The sequence below is a fragment of the Styela clava genome, chromosome 11 (genome assembly GCF_964204865.1).
Source record: "Styela clava chromosome 11, kaStyClav1.hap1.2, whole genome shotgun sequence".
Classification (NCBI taxonomy): domain Eukaryota; kingdom Metazoa; phylum Chordata; class Ascidiacea; order Stolidobranchia; family Styelidae; genus Styela; species Styela clava.
Genome location: NC_135260.1, coordinates 15,436,385 through 15,462,221, shown reverse-complemented (window position 1 = coordinate 15,462,221; position 25,837 = coordinate 15,436,385). Strand labels below are relative to the sequence as shown.

The following is a 25,837-nucleotide window of genomic DNA, read 5'->3' as shown; positions in this document are numbered from 1 at the left end:
AAAAACTTTTGACTTTACTGTATCTTCGTATTCTCATTGTTCTTATAATTTTGTTGTGAGGGTTTTGTTTGTTTTTCAAATAACCTGAAGTCGGTGTAATGAAAACTAGAACATGGCGGCCATGAAGGTTGGACAACCCTGATTTAGGCTGACGCACCCAGTGTTCATTTGAAAATAAAAATTTTGAATAGTCTGGAGATGAAATATTTTTTAATTTTCACATGGCTTCATATCTTCTTTTACAATATCTACAATTTTTCTAGAGGTTTATCGTTTCCTACGAAAGTGCTCTCAACCCGTGTTGGGAGTCAACTCTTTTGTCAGCCGGTTTCATCACAAAAGTCATATTTTTCAGCAGGTCCTGGTACAAAAGGTCATCTTTTTTAGCAAATAAACCTGTCATGCTGACCGGTTCGCTTATCTCATAAAATTCCTTGAGACGGTTCCGTAGAACCGGTGCGAACCGGCTGAATTCCACCACTGCTTTCAACCACTCTGCATCAGAATAATGCTTAATTATTATCAGCCACTCTTGTCGTCTGAAATTATCAAAAAATAGTATGGCACTCACATCATACAGCAACAGCCTAATCTAGAAGTTTTTATCTTCGGAATGTATATTGGAAATGCTAGTTTAGATATACTTAAATCTTGATGTAAGTGCTGCTATTTTACATTTTTGACTACCTGAATTAAAGTCATCAGTTTTCACGATTTGTACCCGTCATTGAGCCATGATAAAGTACCGGTACTATTGTACCAGGCCATCACTTAGATTAGAACAAGTTCCTATAACCTTTCAAGCATCCAATATTTTCTTTTTTTCGTCTGATCACTTTTTTGAATAACATGGACAAGATGGCCATATATCGACGCCTTCGAATTTTCCTCCGCTGGTTCAGTCTTAGGAAAAAGCGCCAACATACGGTCATTAGGATGGTGGAATACCTAACAAATAAATCTGCCAGACCGACTTCAAACATTCCGATTCGAACCCGTTCACAAGACCGAATTTAGTGGACATGTAATCAGGCCGAGTCACTCTTACCCAAGCTTTTTGATACTGTGCCGATTTTTCAGGCGTATGCAAACACCACATAAACACATATTTTAACTCGAATCCATGCTAAGAATCCAGCAATTTTGTTGTTTTACTTCACATATTGAGTACATTAGGATATTACATGTATGCATGCTTCACATGACATCCCTTCCTATTACTTTCAATATTTTGGTGAATTTGTATATTTATATTGTTTCTGTGCTATTTGTATTTTCCTGTATTCATTCATTTGTTTGTGTTATTTGTGGCTGGAGTATGGAGAAATAAACAAATTGATTTGCTTTCATGGGTGCTATTTTGATGATATATGGGGAGTTTGTCGATACTTTATTTGATTATGCGTACACGCTTTTCGACAAATTTGATGCTAAATTAGGGTCTTATTGTACCGAAACCTTCCTAATCATATATTGGATCACTGTCCTCATGTTGTACGCGAAGTGTACTTGTTTTGCTAATCAAGGTCAAATTCCCAAGGTAGCATGGAGTTAGACTTCGGCTTAACCGTCTCCAGATTCCACCACGAGATGTCGCTGAGGTTTAAAGCTACCTTTTGTTTTTAGCCTTGACCTACCACGTAATGGTACAACCACGCCGACGTCATCTTGATAGGCAATATATAAATTTGAAACTGTAGATCGCTGCATTCAAAAGACATTTAAATATCTCATATATGATTCATTTCAATTCTTCAATTCGATGATAAATAAGTATTCTAATGTGTGGGGGAATTCTCACAGGTACCTGCATTTTACTTGAAATTGCATTCCTTAAGTTGATAAATGCAAAAATACACTGTGATGACAATGATTGCGAACGCATAAAAGGAGAGAACTAGCACAAATGGGTTGTTGCGACATCGTCCTCGATGTTTAAATCCCATGCCCTAAATTGCTTCAAAATCGCATGGAATACTCTCGGTAATTGACAATTAAAATAACTTTTTTCAGCTTAATGTATTTACTGTTTTTGTTTTCGCATTTAAAAATAAATTTAAGTAAAGCTTGAACGGTTTATTCTTTTTATGTGTAATAAATACATGGATCTATCAATAATATTTTTGATTCACATATTCATTTTAGAACATCACCATGATTTCAAGAGAATTTCATCAAAGAACACGTGTGCAATTGTTACTTTAGAATTGTATCTCATTTCGTGATGGGAATATGAAGTATCGCCAACATTAGAACTAAGCAATCAAGCAGAAATTAGTATTAGGCTTTAACTGAATTTTAGCGTTTCACGATTTTTCATAAGAGTAAATTTCCATTTTATCGCTAGTGTAGTTTGTTTTGTTTAGCTCTGCATCATTCTACAGAATTTTTTATATTATCTAGTTTTATCACGACAATATTTTAGAAAAATACCACCAGAGTATCATCGATGTTAGTGGTGTCCCAGTTTCTTAATCCCCCAATAAAGAGACGAGAATGCGCTCCAGTTGACAATCGTTTATACGAATCAGATTCTGGGTTGAGTTATGTTGATGGAGTAGTGCGTCCATTTTGATTAGATATCACAAACCAATATTTTTGTAATGGTCTTACTTCTTATCTTTTACCATTCAAACCTATCATGGGTTTGAAAAATAAAAATATTTGTGACGTGAGTTTTCCAAACATATAAATAGTTTGTATAATATAAACTTTTATTCAGCATAAGCTCTGGTTCGGACCACGCCGTACGGAATCATATCATGAATAATTTCTAACCGTAGATGTTTATATATTTGCTAGTTATTAGATAACACCCACACTGACTCTCTAAAATGAATTTTTTAACCACGGTCGGGAATTACCTCTAGATTCTAGATGTTCAAATAGACAAGTTTTGTACGGTAATTAATATCATAGTTAATGTTTATTATTGTAGTAGAAGTCACTCCTATTTCGACGCGAAACTAGAGTATAGTATAGAATGTTTTAGATCAGTTACATTAATGACCTGTCAAACTCGATTAGGACCTCCTGAAGTATGTGCACCAAGATGGCGCACAACCTGAACTGCGCATACTTCAGGGGTACCCTAGATTCCATTAGTCGGAATCTAAATACAGCAATACTTTATTCATGCGAGTGTTTTATTATATTTTATCATTCAAATTGAAATGAAAGCAAGTTGGCAGTCTATTATTTGTGGCAACTGCTTATTATAATACAAATAACAAAAATAAATTGAAAAACATAGGTATAAAAAATCACAGCTGGAAAAATGGAAATAAATTAGATCTAAGACATCGAAGAACATTATTTACAAACGGAGCATAGGCGGCGAAGGGCGAATATAAATATTATAAAATATGAAACTTAATCTATAAAGCATTGTACAAAATATAAAAAATAAAATATATTTCTAATAAGTTCAATATCGCATTTCATCTACAACCGCATTCTTCAACGATCATATCTTCATGATCTCTTTGTACAACTTCTCCGTTTTCAAAATACAGGAGGCTGAGTGGTTTTAATTTGGTTGGCACACAACATGGAGTTGGAATTCCAAGATCTGGTCTTGTTAGAGCATGAATTGATTGAACGTAAGCATGATTGGTTGTTTTCATATTTTGCATGGTAGAGAAGTTGCACATTCCTTCGCATCTGAAAGCTTGGTAACGTTTAGGGTAGATGATCCATTCACCCCACCCAATCTTATCAAAATCGACTTCGAATGGAACTTTGCGACAATGAGAAGGTGCAGAATAGTGATGTTGTTGGTTGACAGTTCTTGGGCTGATTTTTTCTTCTTCAATTTCATTCTCTTTATTCATTTCAACATCGTTGGACCGTTCATCGTGATTAGATTCGTATTCGGTCTTGTTACGTCTTCTATTCTTATCTTTACGTCTTCTTTGGCGATCGTGTTGACGATAATGAGCGGTAGCTGGTACAGCAGAATCGCGACGGTGACGTTCTTGTCGTTCGTGGGCTGCATCGATTAATCCGTAATTCTTGTTATTTGAAAACACAATCAATGTAACATCTTCGTTTGAAAGTTTTGATTCTTGAAGCCTTTCAACAGATTCTGTCTCTGAATTTCGGTTCCTGAATTCGGTTTTGTACCAGTGACGAATTGAGTTGGTTACTTCCAAGTTAATTCTGAAAAGAAAAAAAGGAAATATATTTAGTAAAATGTATATTATTTGATCGCGGTTTAACTTTTCTCAACTAAATACGAATTTCATCGTAGGTTATATGGTGATTTATTCTATTTATATATTGTAATAGCATTATTTTAAATCTAATATTTTATAAAGATACTTACTTTCCATCTGAAGGAATTCTTTTAGTGGTGTGTGAAATTTTTCCTAGTTCTGTTGTTTTCACAGTTTTTGAAACAAAACGAGCTTTTATAACGATAGTGTCAATTTCAAGAATGAAGTTGGGAGCATTGATTTGAATTTCAGAATATCGAATTCGTTCGTTTGGTAAAACATTGGAGAGGTCGAAGGTCAGGATCCATTTTGAATTTTCCTGCGTTGATTCTAAAAAAAATAACAATAGAGATTATTTACTAATTCAATAGTCGATGTCGTTTAGGGGCAATTGTACCATTGTTCAACTTAAAAATAACACTTGAAATTGATAGAAGTGTGAAAAGATGATGAATAAACATCGCCTTGATACACAAATCTGTCTAAATCTTGTTTTTAAGTAAGAGAGCTTGTTTAATGGAGCTGTACTATCGCAATTTTTCAGCATTTTTGGTGAAGCAAACTAGGAATAAAACTACGAGATTTGTAGCTTTCTCAAGTGTTTGCCGATGATACTCAATAACGTTATTACACGGAAGCCCTGGCGAGAATTGATGTTTTTAAAGTGTCCAATTGTTAACTTTAGGATTAAAACGAAATTAGTAAATCGATAAACGACATGAAAACCTATGTTATACACAAAGCGCTGTTAAAAACTCGTAATTTTGAATACACAATTTGGTCTATGACCCCTATTATCCCCGAAAGTTTGCTAAGTGGATTACCTGACTAAAATAAGGATTCCGTAAGATAAATAAAGATTTGTTGTCGGAAGCCAAAGATGTTATAACATTGTAAATCAAAATAAATTTAAATATCAGAATGGTAGTTCAACAAAGTATATGCGTTGTTTTCACTCACGAAACCATTTTGGGGAAAATCGCAAGAATTGAAAGTAACTCACCAATAACGTTGAAACTTCTGACGGTGTCTGATCTTTTTAAAGCGACTCGCTCTTTGCCGTTCATTTTGTTTTGTTTCCGACGGTTTCGGCGAGTAAATGCAGAACGGGCGGAAACGGCAAATTCTTCTTCCGCTGATTTTCCGTTTTTCTCCCGATAAAGAGACATCATGTAGCTGGTGCTTTCCGATTTGCTTTCGGCTGAACTCGTTGATGCGGAGTGACTTTGAATTTGACTCAAAACTTTACTGTGGAATTCCAACATTCTTTGAGGTAATCCGAATTTCGTTGAATCGGCGAAAGTGCTCAATGTGATGAATACAAAAAGTGACATTTTCACTTTTGCACAAAAATCCATTTTTATATCAGAGTATTGTTGAAGTTATTATATAAAATATTCTGTAGAAATAAAAGAAACATTTAGTTCTGGTGTTCATGAATAATATAAAACAATAGTCATCGTTAACATACAAACATACAAACTTAGACCAATCTGGTTATCAACTCAATGCTATTTATTGAGTTGAAATCATTGCTAACTATTCTTATTATTAAACAAGAAACATTGATGATTATTGATTTCGCACTTCGGCTTATATACTCCCTCGTCGATCGAAATATTTTTTCTTCTTCTTAATTTGTTTACTGTTTGCAAACAATGAACGAAGTCATTAATTGCAATTGTATTAATTTACCTCTATACTTTTACTACTTCTTATCAGGACGATACATGAAAGCCATAATTAGCGATCGCACCTGTCTGCAACTGGTTTTCTCTCTCTGTCACATAATCCTTTCCTCTGTGTTATCGCTCCTTATCTCTCCCCCGTTCTGCACTCGTCGTCTCCCTCTCGTGTGCCGACTCGTGTTCGTTCTCTCCTGCTGCCAAGACAAACAAAATAAGCAAACAAAACGTACTCATCAGACATGTGTTTTTGCGAAATATATAAAGTAATTTTGATGTATTTTATTTGTATAGCGGCACAATAAAATGATTATTATTTTTTAGCATATTAATGGATAATCAAATTCAATTAATATACTTCAGTCAATCAGTTGTTTCAATATTTCACGAATATAAACCTGAAGATTTAATTCTGTTATATTCTCGGTATATCATATGTTACAAAAAAGACACGCATTAGATATGAAATAGTTTTCTTTTATTGGCATATATTTACTATTCCCTGAATTTTTAAGTGTGAAATTTTTTCATATCAAGATCTAACTAAATCATTTTAAAATATTAGTTCGGAGTTGATGCAAAATCAAATTCATTTGGGCATATTTATTGAACATAAAAGGTTTAACCGATTTAAAAATGAATAGATAAGTAAACAAACAAATCTTTTATGAGGTGCGATTTAACATATGGAAAGTGCGAGAGTATATTTGTTTGTGTTCAACTGAAACGTAGATTGAAGCTAGCGTAATGATATTGTACATAAATGCCGACGTACTATTATTATTAATTCAACAGGCAAGCAAACATTATCATAACTGTAACGCATACACAATTAGTTGGTGCAGCTTTGCTAAAAACGTCACTCAAATTCGATCCCAAATCCTATAGTTTTTCAACAAAAATTTGGTATCATTGAACAGCGTTTTTGTATATCTTTTATTTTGGTGATCTAGGAAACGAATCAGTCGAATAATAGTTCAACCGCAAATGGGATTGACGGACACCAGTCAAAAGATAACGAACAATGCTGGTTTGACAAACCCAATCACAATCCTCCTACAGACAGATTCACTCTATCGAAAGTACCTGCAGACGAGATATGGCATTGTTTCTTAATGAATGGGGACGAAATTGAGAATTATGCGTTAAAGATTGTGCAAATTGATAAGTTTTCAGGATACTATCATTTAAATGAGGTTTATGGGAAAGGGATAATTAAATATAACTCTCTCTCTGAGACACGCACGAGACTCGGACACATCGGTTTTCAACGTCTGTCGCTGAAAAATGAGATTGCGATAGCTCATCAAAAATAAGTATTTTTGAATAGGTAACTTTGATTAGCAAATTCGACTTTTTCTGTATTAAGTTCTCATATCATAAACGCCTTTGTAGACATTAAATGAAATAATAAAGATATTAAATTGAAATTTAATCCCAATGGAATTGTTTTGTTACACAATAATAACACTAAACGAACGAACGAACGAAGTTGAATCAAAATCATATTACGATGCAAGTTAGTAAACAAATGATGCAGTATTGAGTTCTATTTGCTTAACGCGTGTCGGTGAATTCGTCTTTCATATATTTTAATAAGCGATAAGAATTGATCCATTGATAATGATTAAGTGAACATACTTAATGATGTGCGGAATATTTGACTTTTTATGTGACAATTATAAATTTCTGTTTTTTCTTTAATATGTGAAATATTTGTATAAAGTTAGTGTATCTCATCATAAATGTTTTTGGGAACACGACGGATTGATTTGATAGGACGCATACCGGTGGTGTCCAGACCATATAATTGTTCATCTGATTTTAAAAATGCAAGTCTCATGATGAGATAGAATAGCTACATAAATCTTGTTATAATCTTTCCAAAGACAAAATACAGTATCGGAGTGTACCGGCAGACAAGACTCGATAATGCTTCCTTACAATGGAAAATTATTCGCCAGGTAAATTATGTAGATAAGTGCCAGGAACACATCAATTAATTGTGGCAGACGATCAAATTGCAATTTTGACCTTTAATTAGTTTCCATTGACAGAGATATCTTGAACCAGATTTTTCAATAGGCTTCGCTCCACCCTAATGAACAGATGTGTACGGATGGAATAAAGTGTGTCGGCAATTTATACCTCAGAATGCAATCCATTAGTTTGAATTTATATTCTTTATTTGAAAATCGGCGTAAAAAAAGTAAAAAAATAGAAACATTATTGACATTAAATTTTTGAGTTTTACAAGGCGCGTACAAGCTACTTACAATTAGATACCGTAATTTACTTGATATTTTACAATAATCTTTCAAACATTGGTGCTCCTGAAGTATGCGCACCAAGATGTCGCATAACCTGAACCCTGACCTGGTACACAACCTGAGTTCAGGCTGCGCGCCATCTTGGTGCGCATATTTCAGGAGGTCCAAACATTGTTTACTTAATTTTGTCTGTATCAAATAAATTGAATTGTTAACACAAAAACAAACAAGTGCGCATACATTGAGGTGTAAAGTGATTCTTAAATGTTTGAATGTTAAATTATATTTGCTTCTAATTTTTGATAATAAGGTACTAGCATAACTATTGCTGGATGGTTTTCAACTTTTAGTCTTTGTTCATTTGATCATCCATTTCATTCATCCTTAATAAGACAAGAAAATGTGTGGAAAAGTAATAAAATAGGTATGTAGACTACGTTTGGTAAACAACTATCATTCGGCAGTAATTTGTTCTGATTTTAAAGATTTTCTTTAAATGCATAAATGATTGAATATATTTTTTTGCAATTTGTTAATTTCATGCTTGGTTTAATATCTTAAAATACCTTAATTGCCCAAATTTGGCAACAACAGTCTATATCATAGTCGACACGTTCTCAAAATTCAGTAATTGAGTTATGAGATAAGAAATAATGAGTTTTTAGAAAATCATGTAATAATCTGTGTGAAACAAAAGCAAGATATCTAAAGTACCGGCAGACCAAATTTGATAAAGTGTTGCGATGGCGCGGAGAAAGTTAAAAAAATATCCAATCGGAAATTGATAAGTTTTAGGACTATATCAATTAAGTGTGGCAGACATTCAACCGCATGCGCTTTTGGCACGCTCATCATATTCTTTAATTAAAGACACAAGACAGGATCAACCCCCAAATTACCGTTAATGAGTGCGAAAAGAAGAAGAAAATTGTCACAGTCGCGTCAAATTGTTCCCAAAATCCACGATTACACAAGTTGAGAATTATTTATTACCCAGATATAATCTATTAGTTAAACCACATATTAATATTTCATCCCTGTCGCCAAAGTAATAATATACATTACACGCATTATGTTTCAGAATAACGTAACTATTATTTGTAGTGCATGAAATGTTAAATAATTTTTAATTCAATGTAATAATTAAATTAACCACGGAAAATTCGGAAAATAACCATCACGACAATCATTTTCTTGCTTCAGACGATTGGGGATTTTAGATTTTCAATATTCAGTTTAATATATTGTTCATATTTTTCAATCATTGGGATCTTACCCAAGGAGCTCGCGTCATGAGATCAGATTCAATGTAAATTTATTATTTGTTTCAAAATATCTAATCAAAATGGTAAATAATCTTTCGTTATACAATTGCATCTTCAATGGGCATTCAGTTATTGCAATTTTACGTACATTTATTTATTATCAAAAGTATAAAATTGTTGTGATTATTAAAATAAATATCAAACGATATGATTGCTTTAAAACAAACAAAATGATCAGTAATGTGTGAAAATTTTTGTCAATAGAGCGAAATATGAATTGTATTTGTTTTTTAAGATATAGTGATAAGATTTAATAAAAAAATAGATTAGAGATTCACCTCAAACCGATTCATAATTATGCAAATATGGTCTTATCGCTATTTACATTATCAAAGCAAATGAGTTTCAGTACTAGGATCGTTGCTTCCCGAATAAGGTTTATCACGAAGAAGCTCACTTTGCTTCATTATAAAAAAAAATCCTACATTTTATTGCTATTACCGAAGTGTACATATATATGAATTATCGTTTTGTAAAAATTTTGTTGTCAACATTCTGATTTCACAATCACTGAACTCACAGAAATACCTAGCCAAAAATGAAAGGAATAAAATGATTTTGGGGGATATTCAATCCATCTCAGGAAATGTGTCACAAAATTTTCAATTCCGTATGAAGTGTAAAAAAAGTGGCTATCCAAGGTGCATTTAAAAACTTATATATAGGATGCATGCGTCTACGTGTTGTTAAATATGGCGTAATCGAGACCTAGAATGATTTGTGAATTTTGTTAACAATATAACAATAGGTATTATATCATATTCCTATTGACCAAAAACTGATAATTTCACTTTGCATGTCAATTCAAAGCAGACCCACCAATAATTGAGGGACACGAACATAGGTCGTGTTGTTGTTTAGGTCTAATAATATAATTACTAAAAGTTTGCTACCTTTTAAAGCCTAGATTTCTGAACAACGCCGTATGAACCCAAATATATCCATTTTGGCCAAGTGCAAATGGAGAATTTATATGATAAATTTAGACAATTTGTGTGGTTAAAATTGCGCGGACTCACATAACGTGATAAACCGATTGCAAACATTATTTTAGGAGTTTGTGCATATAAAAGATGTATGTTGTGTTGGTGTGTAAACACGTTAATGTTATTTTAAATCGGGATGAAATCAAATCAATTTCATTGTCATCAATTTGAATTTAACGTAAACCAGTTCCATTTTACTAATATTTGCTTCTGAATTCTTTGTTTTCGTAAATGTTTGATGTATTTATCACAGATAATGTGTTATATTAACGGAAATAGTTTTTAATAGCTTTTAAATGGGAATTGAAACGTTTCGCATTCGATGAATAAATAAATAAACCTAATTCAAACCAGTTACCGATATAACATCAAAACTTTTGTTTTATTTGCATTGCAATTGATCGCTTCCAGTTATTGATAAGAGATTTATCTATTTAACATAAAGTGGTTTATCGGACGTCCGTTATATAGATGAATCGTGCGTGCATATACCAAGCACACGTTGCGTAAGTACCGTTAAATCATAATAAACTCATTGATCAAGTGCAATGGGAACGAGGGGATTAATTACTCCATGAAATTGACTTTTTACTATACATTTTTCAATCCACATACTTGTCCGATTACACGGGTTAATACGACGTAATCCAGACGAAATCTATAAACAATGTAGGTCTAAATAGACAAAGCAGATTTGATTTCTAGAACAGATGCACCCAATTTTTGGTGATCAAGAAATGTGCTCAGACGGATTTTTATGTAAGCCCTCAACTAAATGAAAAGGAGCTTTGGTGAAATCGCAAGCAGACACTAAAGATATATGGAGAGATTTACTAGTGCGACAAGGAAGTCAACAAATTCCGATTAGCACACCTCGAATCAAATAAATCACGGGAAGTGGCGGGACTACCAAAAACAAATAGCATGCGTAATATTTTTGCAAACGTATTTATGGCGCGGTCGGACAAACTATATGAATAATTATACTTCTACACCTGGACCTCTCTCTTAATAAAATTTAGCCAATTTACAATAATGTTGTAATTATATCAACATTAATACGTGTATTTCATTGTAATTGTATTGTTCGAACAATACAATTAATTGAAATAAATCATTTAGCTATTGTATCAAATATTGAAACACAATTGGTACAAAACGGTCATATTCAACAACACGTAAAAGCATGCATTCTATACATTGTGAAACACTTAAAGAAAAAATTATAATACAATATAGCTTTGTGTTTTGATTGCCGGATTCATTGTCGGATAAATGTTGTGGACTTTTTATTATGGAGTTATGTGTATTGGTCTCGCTTGGGTACACGTGGTGTAAAATGAAAACAATAACCTTTAATAATATAGACACACTTCGTTGAACAATATTGTTATGTCATAAGCGATATCTCTCTTGCCGTTTCACACCTTTGTTTTCCCTTCGTTTCCGCTTGTTAGACTAAATCGTTTTAGATACGGACGTGTTAATTGTCGTTTGTCGAATGTTTCCGATTTGAAGTTGTTTATGATTATGAGCAATACGGCGATTAGTCTTCCCTGTTTCTTCTTCAAAAGGCACTAGGTACAACGGAAATAAATTTTACCTTAATGGATTGAGTGAAAGTAAAGTCGATAAATTTTCTTAGGTCTTTGTATTTTTATTAGATACCGTATGACATCGTTGCCGATATACAATTGTAAATAGACTGAAATATAATCTAGATTTCGACAATAAACTTTCTTTAATACCAAACCAGTAATAAGAAAGACAAAAACTTTTTTCCAAGAATTTGAAATTTCCAAATGATTTTCGAACACAAACTCTAGTACTCGAGAAAAAAAGTTGTCATTCATTTCAGAGAATGACCGAAACAATTGTGATTCCAATTATTGCAACGACTCATTTGGTATTGAATAGTACACTATGTTCGAATGTTTAATCTCCCATTGATATGTATTACGTGTGGGCCAGAGAAAAGCGACATTGCCGAGACTGAGACTACTAACCAAAAAAAAACTCCAAAAAAAAAATCAAAAAATTTTAGTCATTTGGAGGCGATACAACAGATGACTCGCACGAGCAATTGAAGTTCACGCCGACTGAATTATATTTTTATGTCAAAAATTTGGAATTATGAAAACATAATAAAATGTTGAAAAGAGACCAATTTTGCCGGTGGCGGTAAAATACTTTATTTGTTTTGTTCATTCGCTCGATTAGATTAACAATAGCGACTGGGACATAAATTTCCGTTTGACAGCATTATTTTCAGTAGGGAATATTTTTTTATAAGAAATGATGGAATGGACCAACATAGTAGTTTATAAATTCCACTAATTAGGTGATAATTAATTTAGTTTACTAACAAATGTTCTGTAAATACAACTAACATATATTGGTCGAAATTTGGATGAATTTCAGGATTTTCTAAAGAGGAATTAAACGTTTCTAGCTTTGCATTTCTATCACACTTTACATAACTGTATTTGTTTATTGTTCAAAGCTATACGTGCAATGCACTTTTGCCATAATTACAATCTAAATTTTCTCATCTGCTTCATATATTATAAAATCTGAAAGGCCTATTAGGAAATTCCACTAGCACGGATTTTTCTGTAATTTATTAGCGAGGTGGGTAAAAACTTCCCAGTAGAAATGGTAAACGTTTGAATCGACCTGAAGAGCAGATGGATTTTTCTCTACCGAGCGCAACAGCGTTTCGGGCCGTTGAAAATATTGTGCAGCACTGTTCACGCTTCGGAACAGCGCCATCTTGAGGTCAACGAATTGTGTGCTAAACTACTTAACACCAAATTTATCAAGCAGTACCATCTAGCGGGCGTTCTTTTGTTTGAACTTTTTCATTTCCATGTTCTGACAGCAGAAGGTACGCTTGAGCAGAAAGTGCATGGTTGAAAATTTTTCGAAACTTCTGAGTATAATCATACGCAAACAAAAGTTCAAGCGCAAACAAACTTTTGGAGATAGTTAAGATACTTTTGGTTTACGTTTTCTAGCTAGATAACTCTGAATTTCCAGAAGCAAAAATGCACCACCACCATTGGGTTTATACTTTCAAAACCATGTTCAATCTTTCAGTGTTTCATTTTTTGGCAACAGAATCAAATTGAAATATCCTCACGTGTGAGATCGGGTCAAAAGAAATTCACTCAGCTCACTCTTGGTATAGCGTGTATTTAGTGCAGTGGACGCACTTTTACATATCAAACGAGATTCCCTCGACAGTGTCAGACGAAACTCAAGATTGTTTTTGACTGAAATAAAGCCAGATATTATCAAGCTGTAGGTATTTCACTGGGCTCAGCCTTTACATTATACTAATGATAAAGGGAGAATAAAATTACTTTTTTTTCGTCAGGGGGGCGTTTGCTAGTCAAAAAGTCGTCCAAACGGGCGCTGGCAGAAAAAGATTTGGGACACACTGCATTACACTGTGATGCTTGAAACTGTTTTATTCTTGAATATCTCACCCAAGCGATAAGTTTCGGACAAAGCACATCTTTTCTTATCCTCCAAAATCCACCAAAATTTTATACTCCATGTTGGAGAATAATGACTTCAATCAGAGCATATTGTCCCTGATTCAACCGCAATTGCACGATAATGACTTTACGGAAGGAAGTTGAATCATTTAATTACCGATTGCAAATTCTGTTACAAAGCATAAGCAAATCAACATGTTCCTGAATTTGGCCAAAGACTTCGTTTTCACGGTATTTTTCTCCATACATAATTTGAGCGCCATACATAATTTGAGCGATGAATACATAATTTGAGCGACACCAAACAAACTTACCTATACTAACTTGCTTTGTATGAGTGTGAGCGTGCAACGTATGTGAATAAATTACGTTTTAAATAAACTTCACGTTCCTCGTTATCAGAACTTCCCAGTTTAAACGCAATAACAATACGTCCGTGTATGTGGCTCGACGTCATAATATACCGGTTGCTTTTTTTTGAGATTAACCAAAACTAAGTCAACAAAACAGGCATTCGGACTAGCAACGCCCGATGTTGTTGTATCATCAGCCGTTCTGTCACGCGTGATTGTCACAGATGAATAATTTCATATGTCCTTTTAGGTACAATCTATTTTCGTCTGTCTAGCGAAACGAACTAATGGTTACTTACGTTCCTTTTGTTGTTCAGATTTATCCAACCTATAATGAGACACAGGCATTTATTTCACCGTTGCTGGAACGTTTGGAATTGGATTTAGTTTATTTGCAGCCATGGATATCACAGGCATCACGTTTTTCAACAGTTACTATGTGGAATCTCCAGAAGCAATACTTAAGATTGCTGAATTAGTTTTTGGTGCTGGATCTTGGGGACCAATCATCGTAATTCCGCCCACTGGTTCTGGACCAATCGCTTTTTTCGTATGGGCAACTTTTGGTAGTTGGATATTAGTACTGCTGTCATATTTGCGAGGACTGTGTCAGATATCTAGTAGGCCAGAGAGTAAAGAAAAATGGAAGAGATATTTCGCCCCAAATGTTGGCGACCTGATCATGAACGCGGGCATATCTTTAACGTACTTAATAGCAATTATCGTATTTGGCGTTTATTCATTCCCCGTCCAATCTGCATACTCTTTACCCATTTTTGTCATTATTGTCGCTGTAGTTACATTCTGCATACACCTATTTCACGCTGTTACTTTTGGGCTGTACCTTTCTATGGGCGAGAAAAGATGGAAGCATGAAAAGAGATGGATATGGCAACAGCCTAACAAGCCAAGGTCTCAACCGCAAGCAACAATCAGACAACAACCAAAAACGAATGATGACAATGCATCTGGAGGTTATGAAAACTCGACCCCTGTATCGCCCGAAGATGTAGAAATTCAACAGTCACATGATCATGAAATATACCAAGATGTTCGTTGAAAATATCAAAGACTCATGTTTACAAGCTAAAATCTGAATGTCATGTATAGCTTTCAATAACCACGCGGTAATTGAAACTTTTTGTTACATTGTTCGATATCAGTAATTTGTAATTGCAGCGATTGTTAACCCTGATGCCGTTTTTGCAAATAGTAATGATAATTAGCTTACTTCAGAGGATTTTTATGAAATTACACATCGGTAGGAATTTAAAGTATAATAAGACTAAAATAATTCAGACCATATATATATGTATAATAGTATAATCTTTTGTGCGAAGTGGATTCCAATTATACAATCGACAGTATGATACCGACTCAATGACATGAATGTCTTATCATTTTTCTGGTCCATTTCCATGAAACTAGGGAATGGTAATAGTTCCAACACAGTTTCAACCGTATAGTTATCACTATCATTTTTATTATGTTTGTACAAGAAGTTTTGGAATTTGCTAAAGCAGTTAATGAATAATTTCCAGTTCTTAAGAAATACTTGGTTAGTGTTGTTATCGAAAAGACGTTTTTAATATTTCTGATGTACAATAGTATAGATGATATTTAATGAAAATAAATTAACCAACATCAAATGCTGTGACGTAAAGAAGCCACATTGGGTCAATAATGGCCAACGTCTATATGGCCATTCCCAGCAATTCATTCCTATTGCTGATTGTTCTTAAAATGTCTGTCATGATTCCACAGCAAATGACTTTCAAAGCATTCTGCCATCGTTGTCGGTTTCTTGCTCTCTTCTAGTGAGCCAGTGATTTATTTAATATAGTAATCTTGTGCAGCGTTTGTATTTATTTTCAAACTCATATTCCAAATGGACGCTTTTTCCACCTTGATCATTTTTACTGTCGTTATTTTTATGACTATTAAATAACAAGTTTTTGTACAGATTTTCCAACTGAGCATATTTCTACACCAAAACCGCGGCCACAAAATTGTAGTAATCTGAGAAAGATCACAAGTTTACACCGTAGCCATATGCTATACCAGGGGTCGGGAACCCATGGCTCGCGAGCCATATATGGCTCTTTTGGTGACGGCATATGGCTCCCAGAAAAATCTATTATTCTAAGATTAAGCTTACTATTGTTACTAGACTTCAAACTATTTTATGGCCAAATTTGGCAAAAAATTCCCAATACGTTTGACAACGCGGGCCCAGCGCATGTCTATGTTATTTAAGAGAATTACCAGACAGGCATTGTGACAAAACATGGGGATTCTTCAACATATATTGTGACATCACAAAGCGATAGAGTTTTAAAATACTACGGAGATGCCTAAACGAAAAAGGGTGATGAGTATCGTAGGTTTCAACTTGGGCTGCATGTGAGCAACCGTTCAAGGCCCGCAGCGACAACATGCAGCATCAGAAGTCACATTAAATATATATTGACATGGAATGTGTTGACTTTTGAGTAAACGTTTCAGGCCTGATTAAGTGAAGAAATGTTATATGGCTCGCACGGAAATGCAATTGAAAATATGGATATTTTAGGGCTCTCTTGACCAAAAAGGTTCCCGACCCCTGTACTATACGAACAACTCCATTATAACGGTGGTCTGTTTGTCCTTTGTTGAGTAACGGGATGTCGATACCATACAACTATACGTACTTTGTACGACGTTGCTAACCTAATTTACAGGCTAAGGGCGTGAAGCTTTATTAATTGATTATTTCTCTAACAGTATATTATCTCAGATCCAACAAATTTCCATACCAGGTTACTTACATTTATTCTCTTATTAGTTAACTGGCAATTAATCAGAAATTGGAAAAACCGTAATATAAATGAATAGTATCAGAATTTTTGTATTCAACTGGATTTATGACTGTTTGGTCAAAGCTCTGTTCGATGTGTAAACACATCATAAACGAATTTAACATTTGTATATATTTCAAAAATTACAATAAACACATATATAACGAATTATTTTTTTCCGAACCCGAACATCGGAAGCATTATTTCAAGTGTTAATTATGCCACATTCGCAACAATAGAACAGGCTTTGCGTTGGAACACGAATAGATTGATTTTGTTATAGAGCTAGGCAAAAAATACGCTACTGGCAGAGTACTGAAATTCTTTTCTCACATTTGAATGATTATCAACAGCTTATTTTTGGTATGTTTGGAGCGGGCCTCACAACTTTTCAGTCATACTATTTTACCTGATATTATGATAAAACGAACAACTGCATTCATACAGCTGAATATGTTTAATGATATATTGCAGCATATAATAAAAATAAAACATATAATGCCTATTCAATTGGGAATGTTTTTGGCTTTACTGAACGAATTAACGATTTGGAAACTCTCAATTGCATGCCAAGATTTTCGTCTGTCAGTCTTGACCTGTATCGATCGAGTTCTGTTTCGGGTGGCGTCATCTTACTCGGCCGCGAGCTACGCTCGGTTGGAGATCCCAATTTCCGTTCGAATACCGCAGCATTTTTGACTCGAATGCTTTGGTCGACTATCGAGCTATCACTGTACAATCAATTTTTATTGTACTAAAATAAATTGTAGCCTTTGATATTTTATGGCAGATCTAGGGATTTCGCTAACGTTTGTATCTTGAAAATAATCTTGGGTGGTAGCACTGTAATAAAGCAAAGTCAGTGTTGGAAGAACATATCAAATTTGTATAATTATTAACATCGCAAAAATATGAATCAAAACTAGATATCCCGAAGGTTTGAAACACTTTTAATGACCGTGATATTTCGTAGTAATGTTCTTTTTTCCCACAATTAAATTAAACACAATTAAATTAATAAAGCAAGACATTCTGAACAGACTCGGATTAGTCGTCAATTAAATGCTTTGCGCGCAACTGGAAATTCAATACCCGACAACACAACAGAACAAACATTATCTGTACAAAAAGTGGGCTCTTTCACAGGTGGCTTGCCTAATAGACCATAGTCATTCAAAACCCATCCTACGCGCAAAAATAAAAGTGACGTAAACAAAACAATTTTAACATTAGCTCTTAGGGGGAATGTCATCACCAGGGCAGAAATTTGCATTTTTTGTGATTCTCTAGTTATCTTTCGTTGTAAACGTGGGCAGTTTTATATATAGAGTGATTTTTAGATAGTTTTCGATATTTTTATGACGATAAACATGGTCAAGATTTTTGATAACCGTACATTAAAATATTAATGGGCGTGTTTTTTCCGCTGGCGTCTTTCCCTCTCAGACCAAGACATTCTGCCAAACCGTTATAGTCTATGAAATATGCGCGCCAACTGCGGCGCTAATGTCGTCTTGAGTACCGATACTGGGCGGGTTTACCATTGACAGCCTATATACCATTTCATTCGCGTTTGTTTACTGGTTTTACGCATTTATACATGTATAGCTAGCAACCATTTACTGAGGGCATGCTGAAGTTTAATTCTATAGAACCGTCTCACGGAATTTTATGAGACCAGTGAACCGGTTATCATTACTGAATACTGTCACGGATGAAAAATATGTCTTTTGTGATGGAACCGACTGACAAAAAAAATGAATCCCACCACTGTATATAAGTATTTCGAGATATTTTGTACAAAGCCCCCGCCATAGAAAACACCACCGCCTCCACAAGAAATAAAGAAAAATAATCTATAGTTACGGTTTCAGGGCGAGGTCTAGGAATGCAAATTGCGCCGGAAATTCAAATTCTCAAATCATTTCTAACCCGAACCGCAATTGTATAATTACTAATTTGTTATTTCAGAACGTGGTGTTTTTTTCCTAAATTTCACATTAGTGGCGAGGGCTTTGCGCAAAAGATCCATATTTCGCAAGCCTTCGGATACAGAAATTGTGAACAAATCTATCTTTTCGCGATTAACTATCTTTTGAAATGCAGGCATTTTTTAAGATCTTCAATCATTGTCATCTGGAGTTATATACTTTTTATTACTTTTAAATGTCGCATGTACTATGCGCCAAAACATTACATTTTCACAAAGAGGGGTTACCCCTCCTCTATTAAGTCTGGGAATAATTTATTTATTTATCAAATATTTATTTATTGCATCTTTGTATCGATAACTAATTTAACGTGTAAAAGATTATTCATTTTTCTATTTAAAATCCCCGGTACCATAATACAAATAAGGTCGGAATTATTTATCCTATCAAGCAGAAAAATTTGAAAGTTGAACACGATATGATGTAATGTTCACATTTATTGAAACACACACATTTTGCCTAGTCGTGACTCATATTTAAACATTGAATGATCATAAGCAATGCAACGTTCAATCACAAATGAAACATGCTATATGCGTGAATCGCCGTCGGCTACGTTAAAACGTAGCCACATCTTCATATGCTTCGTTTAATTAAAACTTCATTGGGACAACAACTCGACAACGGTATCATTTAGTAAAGTAATTCTGAGTTTTGTTATTTAAATACGTTGAGGATGTCTGCAGTACAAATCAGTTGAAGCTAGATTGACCATTGAATCTTTGGATATAGATGTATAGCAATAATTAGAAGAATGTGTCGTTTTAATATATTCTGTATTTTCACATCTCATTATGTACTTAATGCTATGTTAAATGCTGTCATCTATCTTTAACTGTATTACAATTTCTGTGAGCCTATACCCCAAACTTATTTATGTACGTTCCTACGTGCTTCGATAAGTAGTTATAGTTTCTACAATTCCCTGGTATTTTCCTTTAAAAAATTTACGATTCAATTATTTTGCAATTTTATTTTTCATTTAATTTACTATTTTAAGCCAGCACAGTTCGCAAAATCATGCTTGTCTCTGTTTTCCTTTTTGTGATAAAAAATGATTTACATCCTAAATGATTGTAAAATAGAAATTCAAGTGTAGGTTAATCCACTAAGTGTTGTCAAATATTGGGCTTCTCAGCATTTCGGAGCAGAATTCAGATTTAAAATTTCACCTATTTCGAGTCTGGATCAAATTTTTTTCAAGGGATTGTAAATATATATACCTCGACTTCGCAGCCTCGTCACTAACCTTGCTTGTATAGATTATTCGGGTGTCTTCGACAAAAGAGAAACTATTTGATGTAGAATCTCACCTATATATGCTTGATCATCAAATTTTCAAAGCTAAAATCATCCCCAAACCTAGCATTAGACTCTAACTATCTACATTAATAATGATTCAAATTGTATCGCCCTGCAGAAAGTTTTTGCGCCAATGTACCCCTTTCATATTATTTTAATTAAACTAGGTTGGTTCGTTCAATATAAAAAAAAAATGAAAAAAACATTATAAGATCATTGATCATACCAATATAATGTTTCAAAATTAGACTTTATGGAAGTCAAAATAACGATATTTGCAAACATGAAAATTTATGTGTTGCAAAGATATATAAATTTGTTTTTAATAGACGTTTTTTAAACACAATCTTACGTCGTATCCTGGCATTGCCCCGTCACTAATTTCTCTATCTGTTTTCTTCAATTCTGCTCATTTTTTGTTACCTTAGGACAAGTAATAATACTTTTTACTACTAACCCTAACCTAACTCAGATAACAGATAAGAAAATTGGAAGGGGGACAAGTCTTCAATATTCAAATAGTCAATGTCAGTTTGTTTAAAATATATTATTATTCAAAGAATAAACCACTAGATTGTATAACTCATTTATATAAAATTCGCAAATATAAGATGGTTTATCAGAGAATATGCATCGTAACCGGCGGTTCTAGAGGTATAGGTCGAGGTATAGCTTTGGAACTAGCAAAACATGGATTTACGGTTTACATCACAGGAAGAAATATGGAAACGCTACAAGCTGTTGCCAATGAGGTATGAAATCAACAAGTGTTAGCAATGTGTTCATATCTGTACGTATAGAATATGCTCCCGAGCTCTATATATTAACATTCATGTAGTCGAATCTTAACTATACATTAAGTCACACCTGACATTTTTCAACATCAAGATTGCTCAAAATATACTGAGCTTTGATATATATATAAGTAACGTGAAAACAACAGTTGCAACAAACAATATCAGTACTGATGCAGAGATAGATATCGGCAGGCTTGTTCGCGGGATGGAACAGCACACATATGTATTTCCCATGGGACACGAAAACCATCCGATTTTCGGAGAAATGATGGTAAAACATTTCGTTATGGACTTCGTGTCCATATATTTGAGCATAGCTCTCATGTTAGTTAGGAAGAGCAAAATATATTCAGCATTAAAAATATACTTCGTGGAGGGGCTGATGGAAACATGTATAATAGTTTATGAATATAAAGTTAATAAAGTCAGTAAATTTTGTTGTTTTCCATGTCTATTCATACATGTAGTCCTATTTAGTAGACGCTAAACCTAAATTTAACAATGTTTATTGAATTTTATTCTAATGAGAATCCCATGGGATGTGATGGGAAAGGACAGGCATGTTGCTATGCAAATTAAACAGAAAAATATGTCCCATAGACAAGCCTGGATATCGGCGTTTAATACCTGTCCGTATATAATATTCGTACACCATAGGGACCAGTCACCAAACCCTAACATTTTATAAAGTCATGCATGATTTTAAAGGTTGGAGGAAATGAAAGCGGAGGCAGAATACACCCGATTGAATGTGACCATGCAAACGATGAGCAAGTAGATAAAATGTTCGAAACAATAAAACACAATCATCAGGGTCGACTTGATCTTCTCGTGAACAATGCATCTTCTTCATCTCAGGTACCTGAAAAGTTAAGTCATGTGACACTATAAACCGTGATCCATTCTAATTTGACAATTGATTTATTACATGAAGGTGTCAGAATAATATAAAGTAATCGTATTTTTCCAGTGATGTATTTGCACATATGTTGAATATGTAACTTGTTCTGTTACAATAAAAACATACATTCTACGACGAATCTAATTCTTATTACTTTACCTTTCTCAATTAACCAATGTTCGAACATTTCTAATCTCTATATAATGAGAAAATAAACCCAGTATTCGTGGGAAAACGATAAAACTTAAATCTTGGGATGTAATTGATTCAATTCTATGTGATGATAGCGGGCTTCTAATCACATCCTCTAATCACAAATAATATCAATATAAAAAGCTAGCGTACTATTTTAAATATCTTCACAGTTCATCACGAATAACTCGGAACTTTCATTTTGGGATCAACCAGATGATTCGTGGGAGGTCTTTAACAATGTAGGATTAAGGTTAGTTAAGTTTTGCTCTCTGAGTAATTTAGTATTAACAGTAGAATACGTGGAATGTATAAGCTATGATAATTACTTTACATTTTTCTGATCACGGACGAGGAGACGACTGAATGCTTTTTGAATGAATTAGTGGTAAATCTGGTAAGATTTTATGAACGGAGAGAAACTTCCGATGGAAAAAATACCAAAAAGCTTACCGTTTTTAGGAACAATTTCAGATGTACGGTCTTAGCGTCGAGATTGATGATTAAAAAAAGGAAGGGACTGATCATAAATATTTCTTCTGTCGGAAGCTTGGGTTATATGTTAACACCTTTGTATGGAATAGGAAAAAATGCGGTAAGAATATAATAAAACATGCATAAAATTACACAAAGAAGGTTTTTAGAAAAGACCAAGGCTGGTAAGCTAAACTGTTAAAGTATTAGATTAACTATTTATCAACAACCAACATCTTATGCCATTACCACTTTTGTCATTTCCTTTTAGATCAGAGTTAATAATATTTCATATTGATTTATATATCTATAGTCAGTATTAGGAAACAAATCAACCCCTTTTAATATATTAATTCTGCAACTGAATGTTAAGATGCTGTTCGATTTACCATTAACCTATGGTTATATTTCAGATTGTTTCAACTCTATTTTCATATATTTATTGAATAGCTTATACGTAAACAGACTTATACAGGTGATTGATTTTGTATTATATATTTCAAGCTAGATCGAATGGCAAGGGACTGTGCCGTTGATTTAAAAAAATACAACGTCGCCTTTATATCGCTGTGGCCTTTTGCAGTAAAAACAGAGTATGCTGTGAATGCTGCGGTCAAATCAAATTCAAGGATTCACACTTCGAAAGAGGTAACTCTATTTTAATTGAGACAAAATAAATTTAAAAACTCACAAAAACTAATGTACCCAAATTGTAAATTTTAAACGGTATTGCTTGACTCAGTCGAAGTCACAAAATATACTTATAACCTTATTAAAGTAATTTTATCAAAATAACTTTTTTCAGAACCAGATTTTATTTGGCTCAAATAAATTGGAAATATGCACACGCATGAAGACTTCTATTTTAGCACACCACAAATGGCCATAAATAGTTGTATATTCTGCTGACTTAAAATTAAAAGGGAGCCTCAAAAACTTTCTGTATTGTAGTTCAGACGCCCTTGAAATGCCTCTTCGTAAATTCCGACGAGCATATGCTTGTTTTTCATAAAGCTTTATTTTTATTCTTAATTTTTTTCAACAGGCTCTATATTTTCTAGAACATGGTGAATCGGTGGAATTTGTTGGAAAAGTAGTAGTATTTTTATTAGAAGGTAATTTCCCTAATATGAAATAAACAAATTAAAAAATGTTATGGTAAACTCTTTATTAACTGTACCCAAATTACAGGTTTCAGTTCATCGACTTACGCTACATGGCTGAAGATAGCTTTAAAAACAGGAAATAACATTTTGAAATTAAAAAAATGAACTATACCCTTTTTCAATTTAGATAAAATGATCATGTCGAAAACAGGGAAAACTATTCTGACCGCAGATGTCGCTCGAGAGCATGCATTACTTGATGACGGTAATTTAGTAAAGCGATTGATGCAATTAAATTATTCTTATGTTCTAGGCCAAGAATTGAATACCCTATTTACTTTCTTAAAAAATACTTCGATCGTATTTGCGTTGCGATTTTGCGTTCTCAATCACAACAAAAGTGAATCTGATTATAGTTTTATTTTTTCAGGAAAACGACCAGTTGATTTTTTCTGTCTAAAAGATTTGATGAATGCCTCAGGTTTTCACTTGACAGCGATGTTAATACCTGAATTCATTCGCCTTCCAAGATGGATGGTAGAAATGATTTTATATGCCATGACTCAAGAAAAAAATGAAAGTACATTCGCCTAAATTGCTCTGGCGTAGATATGGTATGCATGGTAGAATTAGGACCAAAGTAGGACAGTAAGTTGAGATCGTATTCAAAATTAATTTAATCATTCAAAATTAATTTAATCATTCAATCGTGTCTGCAAAGAACAAATTCTCATGTTTGTGATAGATTTCGAAACCAAAAATTCGTCCGCTCACAACTCTTATCTGTGCTGTCTGTTACTCTATTCTATTGAATACCTGCACAAAATCTTTTATTTCATAAAGTTGAGTTTCTTTTTTTTGCAATTAAAGTATGTACAAAATTTTGCATTGCGAATGACAAATATACGATATGAATATATATATTTTTTTTCCAGTAGGATAAACCTCATCGGAAACTAGTATTTTCAACAGTGTAACCATAGATCATTTTGTGAAAATTATTTTTGCTAGATTGCTGATGTGTATTAAGAATTGATTGATGTCTATAATAGTAGTGTTCATTTGTTTTTTTCAATTCGTTATCAAATATCTGCCGTCATTGGACTGAAACTAATTAAATTCACACAATCACATGGGCACCTCGCTGGTATTTTATTCCACAAAACAAAATTTACTTCATGAAAATAACATTTTTCAAATGAATCTACTTCTATACTAATACTACTACAGATGCAATTATTATGCCAATCATAACGAATTAACATATGTTATGAATTAAGAATAAAAAAAACGTTTGAAAAATTGCAAAGATCTCAGCGCTGTGTAAAATTATGATTAAATTGCGCGCATTGATTTGTGATAACAAGCGTGTTATATACTGCATCGGCACAAGAAATAAGTCACTTTTATATAATGTCATCAAAAAAAGCGGTATACCCAAATTTAACGAGTAACGTAAAACGAGTGTTTATATTTAAACAAAGCAATGTTTAGTTATCAATAAAATCTGTCATAAATAATTAATAATTGAACTTCATCATAATTGCATGCAATGTTTTTGCATATATAAGCAAAAAAGCAATAAAGTGCATTTTGTACATAAAGAACAAAGCTAACGCTAAAGCGGAAACAGTTGTCGTAGAAACAAACGTTTATCATTTCCATCCGCTGATAAATACTAAAAACGTTTCTAGTCAGGGCTAAAGTGTCGAAATTATGAACTTATGGCAACGGGAATAGGTGACAAAATTTCTGTCTACCCAGAATTGCAGTATAGCATAACATTACAGTATTTTCATAACACACAGCCCACTTAGAATATACAACTCTGCCAGTTATTAAATGGAAAATACCTAACGAGTATTGTTCATTGCAGAGACCCATAGTTAAACCATACT

General features: G+C 33.6%; 2 protein-coding genes across 2 annotated transcripts; one reads left to right on the top strand and one right to left on the bottom strand.

The window, feature by feature from the left end:
* Window positions 1-2,950: 2,950 nt before the first annotated feature.
* LOC120347506 (nodal homolog 3-A-like) lies at window positions 2,951-5,627 on the bottom strand. The gene is made up of 3 exons (XM_039417519.2): window positions 5,221-5,627; window positions 4,328-4,547; window positions 2,951-4,161 (listed from the first exon to the last, which is right to left on the bottom strand). The coding sequence occupies exons 1-3, from the start codon at window positions 5,573-5,575 to the stop codon at window positions 3,441-3,443; spliced, it is 1,296 nt and encodes a 431-aa protein (XP_039273453.2). The 5' UTR covers window positions 5,576-5,627; the 3' UTR covers window positions 2,951-3,440.
* A 15,326-nt stretch (window positions 5,628-20,953) lies between these two features.
* LOC120348090 (dehydrogenase/reductase SDR family member 1-like) lies at window positions 20,954-25,731 on the top strand. Its single transcript, XM_078118189.1, has 8 exons — window positions 20,954-21,221; window positions 21,975-22,124; window positions 22,533-22,612; window positions 22,822-22,954; window positions 23,338-23,481; window positions 23,879-23,948; window positions 24,127-24,204; window positions 24,370-25,731. Exons 1-8 carry the CDS (start codon window positions 21,081-21,083, stop codon window positions 24,531-24,533), a joined length of 960 nt encoding a protein of 319 aa, XP_077974315.1. The 5' UTR covers window positions 20,954-21,080; the 3' UTR covers window positions 24,534-25,731.
* Window positions 25,732-25,837: the final 106 nt, after the last annotated feature.

Bases quoted from the DNA above. Each gene is read 5' to 3' on its own strand.
- LOC120347506 (XM_039417519.2), bottom strand. From the start codon at position 5,575: ATGGATTTTTGTGCAAAAGTGAAAATGTCACTTTTTGTATTCATCACA. The intron at 4,548-5,220 runs GTGAGTTACTTT...TATTTTTTTTAG, and splicing joins CAGAAGTTTCAACGTTATTG to AATCAACGCAGGAAAATTCA. The intron at 4,162-4,327 runs GTAAGTATCTTT...TTTTCTTTTCAG, and splicing joins AGAATTCCTTCAGATGGAAA to AATTAACTTGGAAGTAACCA.
- LOC120348090 (XM_078118189.1), top strand. From the start codon at position 21,081: ATGGTTTATCAGAGAATATGCATCGTAACCGGCGGTTCTAGAGGTATA. The intron at 22,613-22,821 runs GTTAGTTAAGTT...TACCGTTTTTAG, and splicing joins TTTAACAATGTAGGATTAAG to GAACAATTTCAGATGTACGG. The intron at 23,482-23,878 runs GTAACTCTATTT...TTTTTTCAACAG, and splicing joins GGATTCACACTTCGAAAGAG to GCTCTATATTTTCTAGAACA.